At 29.1% G+C, this 3,288-nt stretch overlaps 1 protein-coding gene across 1 annotated transcript in view; it reads left to right on the top strand.

The window, feature by feature from the left end:
- The first annotated feature begins 1,480 nt into the window (after positions 1 to 1,480).
- LOC111691359 (neuropilin and tolloid-like protein 2) overlaps positions 1,481 to 3,288 on the top strand; it is a 53,835-nt gene continuing 52,027 nt past the window's right edge. Inside the window, exon 1 of the mRNA XM_023454035.1 lies at positions 1,481 to 1,484. Within this exon, the coding sequence (XP_023309803.1) occupies positions 1,481 to 1,484 (4 nt within the window). The remainder of the gene's footprint in view (positions 1,485 to 3,288) is intronic.

Here is a 3,288-nt window from a genome sequence, read left to right as displayed (position 1 = left end):
ACTGTTTCTCTAGAATAATGTGTATAGGGCATATTAAAACTTTTATAACAAATATATAACTTTTTTTTAAAAAATCAGTCATCTCCATACTCACTATTCAATGAATTTAACTAGAAAGTGCTTAATATACATTATGCATCTATGAAATAAAGGTTGTAATGAATTACTTATACAGTATTACGTGTTATAGGCTTTATGTTCCAATTGTATAGTAGGGAAGATTTGTTGTATAAAGACCAGTATCCGAATTTGTTATAACAATTGTATTAACAGAATTATTCGTTTTCATAATGATTATGTTTCCGTTTTTAACGTAAAAACGCCTCTTAAATGATCGTAAAATTTCCGACAGTCTGCTGTGCATCGACTATTAAACTTCTAGTTTGATGAAAATAAACAGTATAGGCACATGTTTTGTGGGATACATGATTATATCGTGTTGTGTGAAATGGAAAATTATCTAACTGTTTTATGATTTGAAATTGTTTTGTTTTTTCAAATGTAAATCTTGTCTAAATATTAAAAATTATTATCTTGTATGCCTCATTAAAAACCGCTGATGTTAAGCTTTACATAAGATGGAGGAACAGAAGGCTGACGGTGACAAAGAAGAGCATGGGTAAAGTCAATCAACCAGAGGAAATAAAATTAGAAGAAAAGAAGCTCAGCCTTTTCAGGAGAGGCTTCATTGTTGAGGTGGAAGAGTTATAGTGCAAATTCTCATGTAAAACAAGAAAATACGGGTGCATCGTTATACTAAGAAAATAAACTGGACAGTCTTGGGAGCGATTTATCATCATTTGTAATACTGAAATGTGTGTTATATGTTTACATTAGAACTTCAACTTGTAATTACAATTAGACAATAAAATATTTGAAAACTTAATGTCACATGTTTTTAACTCATATAGAGCATACAACAGTTTAATACATTTATTATTACAAAACTTATAATTAGTACTATAATTATTGTTCTAATAACGATATCGAACACGTTAATAACAGTTATTGCTATCATTTCGTAAAGGGTATATAAAAAACGTTGTATATTAGTTACACAATAATTTAATAAAGAATACGGTTTATAGTCACTATACAACTGTGTTAGCAATACGCATTTTATATCCAATATTCACCTGTTTATCTGTCACATATAGTATACAATGGTCTTATAATGGCATATAGAATTCTAATAAAAAATTAAGCGCATTTCATTCAGTGTAGTATTTTGAGACGCTAATCACGATGTCATTAGTAACATTAGTAAAATTTACCTATGACCTCGATATTTCTCAGGAAATCCATATTTGGGCCAGTTTTCAATCAAATAATAGATTTTTTGAGAAAATGGGTAAATTTTACTAATGTTACTGATGGCATCGTGTTCAGCATCTCAAAATACTAAGAAAATGATACATTTAGCTAAAATTCAGGAAAAAATTAGTTTTAACCCATATATGGCAATAGATTTTTTGAGAAAATGGGTAAATTTTACTAATGTTACTGATGGCATCGTGTTGAGCATCTCAAAATACTAAGAAAATAATACATTTAGATAAAATTCAGGAAAAAATCAGTTTTAACCCATATATGGCAAGTTTTCACCCAAATACTGAATTTTCTGAGAAATATCGAGGTTATGGGTAAATTTTACTAATGGTATCGTGTTCAGTGCCTCAAAATACCACGAATATTATATATTCGGACAAAATTTAGGACAAAAATAGTTTTAATCCATATTTGAGCCAGTTTTCATCCAAAAATTTCACTTAAATTGACTACAGGATCGTGTTTATCGCATCGAATTCCTTCGGAAATGATGCGATTGGGTCTATTGGAGTTTTTTTGTGTGTCTGTGTAATAGTTATTTTTCTAGTCCCAATGTTTTAATAAATTTATTAGATATTTACTATCTACACTAATGAAATTCATTGAAATACAGATTTTTCTTTAAGATAGAAATTTATAACCAATAGAATGCAACATCAACATCAAATACATATTGAATATAGAATTAATAATCAATTAATTAATAATGAAATATTGAATTTAGAATTTATCAATTTATCATAATTAACGTTTACCTTGTAAATTCACCGAAAGAAATGCGTTTTATTCTTTATTAGAATTATATATACCATTATAAGACCATTGTATACTATATGTGACAGTTAAACAGGTGAATATTGGATATAAAACGCGTATTGCTAGCACAGTTGTATAGTNTATGAATTTCCATTTTGACAGTAACCTAATTTATTTGACGTTTGAACGTAATTATTTGTTTACCATTAAAATCCCTCAACCTGCGCTCATGATTCTAGTATTGGTATCAAAAACTGGTATGCCGCACATCAAAATTCAGTATGAGGCGGCACGGTCAATCATTCTCGTTCACCCTGTATAAAGACCAGTATTCGAATTTGTTATAACAATTGTATTAACAGAATTATTCGTTTTCATAATGATTATGTTTCCGTTTTTAACGTAAAAACGCGTCTTAAATGATCGTAAAATTTCCGACAGTCTTCTGTGCATCGACTATTACACTTCTAGTTTGATGAAAATAAACAGTATAGGCACATGTTTTGTGGGATACATGATTATGTCGTGTTGTGTGAAATGGAAAATTATCTGTTTTATGATTTGTAATTGTTTTGTTTTTTCAAATGTAAATCTTGTCTAAATATTAAAAATTATTATCTTGTATGCCTCATTAGAAACCGCTGATGTTAAGCTTTACATAAGATGGAGGAACAGAAGGCTGACGGTGACAAAGAAGAGCATGGCTAAAGTCAATCAACCAGAGGAAATAAAATTAAAAGAAAAGAAGCTCAGCCTTTTCAGGGGAGGCTTCATTGTTGAGGTGGAAGAGTTATAGTGCAAATTCTCATGTAAAACAAGAAAATACGGGTGCATCGTTATACTAAGAAAATAAACTGGACAGTCTTGGGAGCGATTTATCATCATTTGTAATACTGAAATGTGTGTTGTATGTTTACATTAGAACTTCAACTTGTAATTACAATTAGACAATAAAATGTTTGAAAACTTAATGTCACATGTTTTTAACTCATATAGAGCATACAACAGTTTAATACATTTATTATTACAAAACTTATAATTAGTACTATAATTATTGTTCTAATAACGATATCGAACACGTTAATAACAGTTATTGCTATCATTTCGTAAAGGGTATATAAAAAACGTTGTATATTAGTTACACAATAATTTAATAAAGAATACGGTTTATAGTCACTATACAACTGTGTTAGCAATACGCGT

The sequence above is a fragment of the Anoplophora glabripennis genome, unplaced genomic scaffold (assembly GCF_000390285.2).
Source record: "Anoplophora glabripennis isolate ALB-LARVAE unplaced genomic scaffold, Agla_2.0 scaffold203, whole genome shotgun sequence".
NCBI classification, from domain to species: Eukaryota; Metazoa; Arthropoda; class Insecta; order Coleoptera; family Cerambycidae; genus Anoplophora; species Anoplophora glabripennis.
The sequence above is the reverse complement of the archived record's forward strand: the minus strand, read 5'-3'. Positions and strand labels throughout refer to the sequence as shown.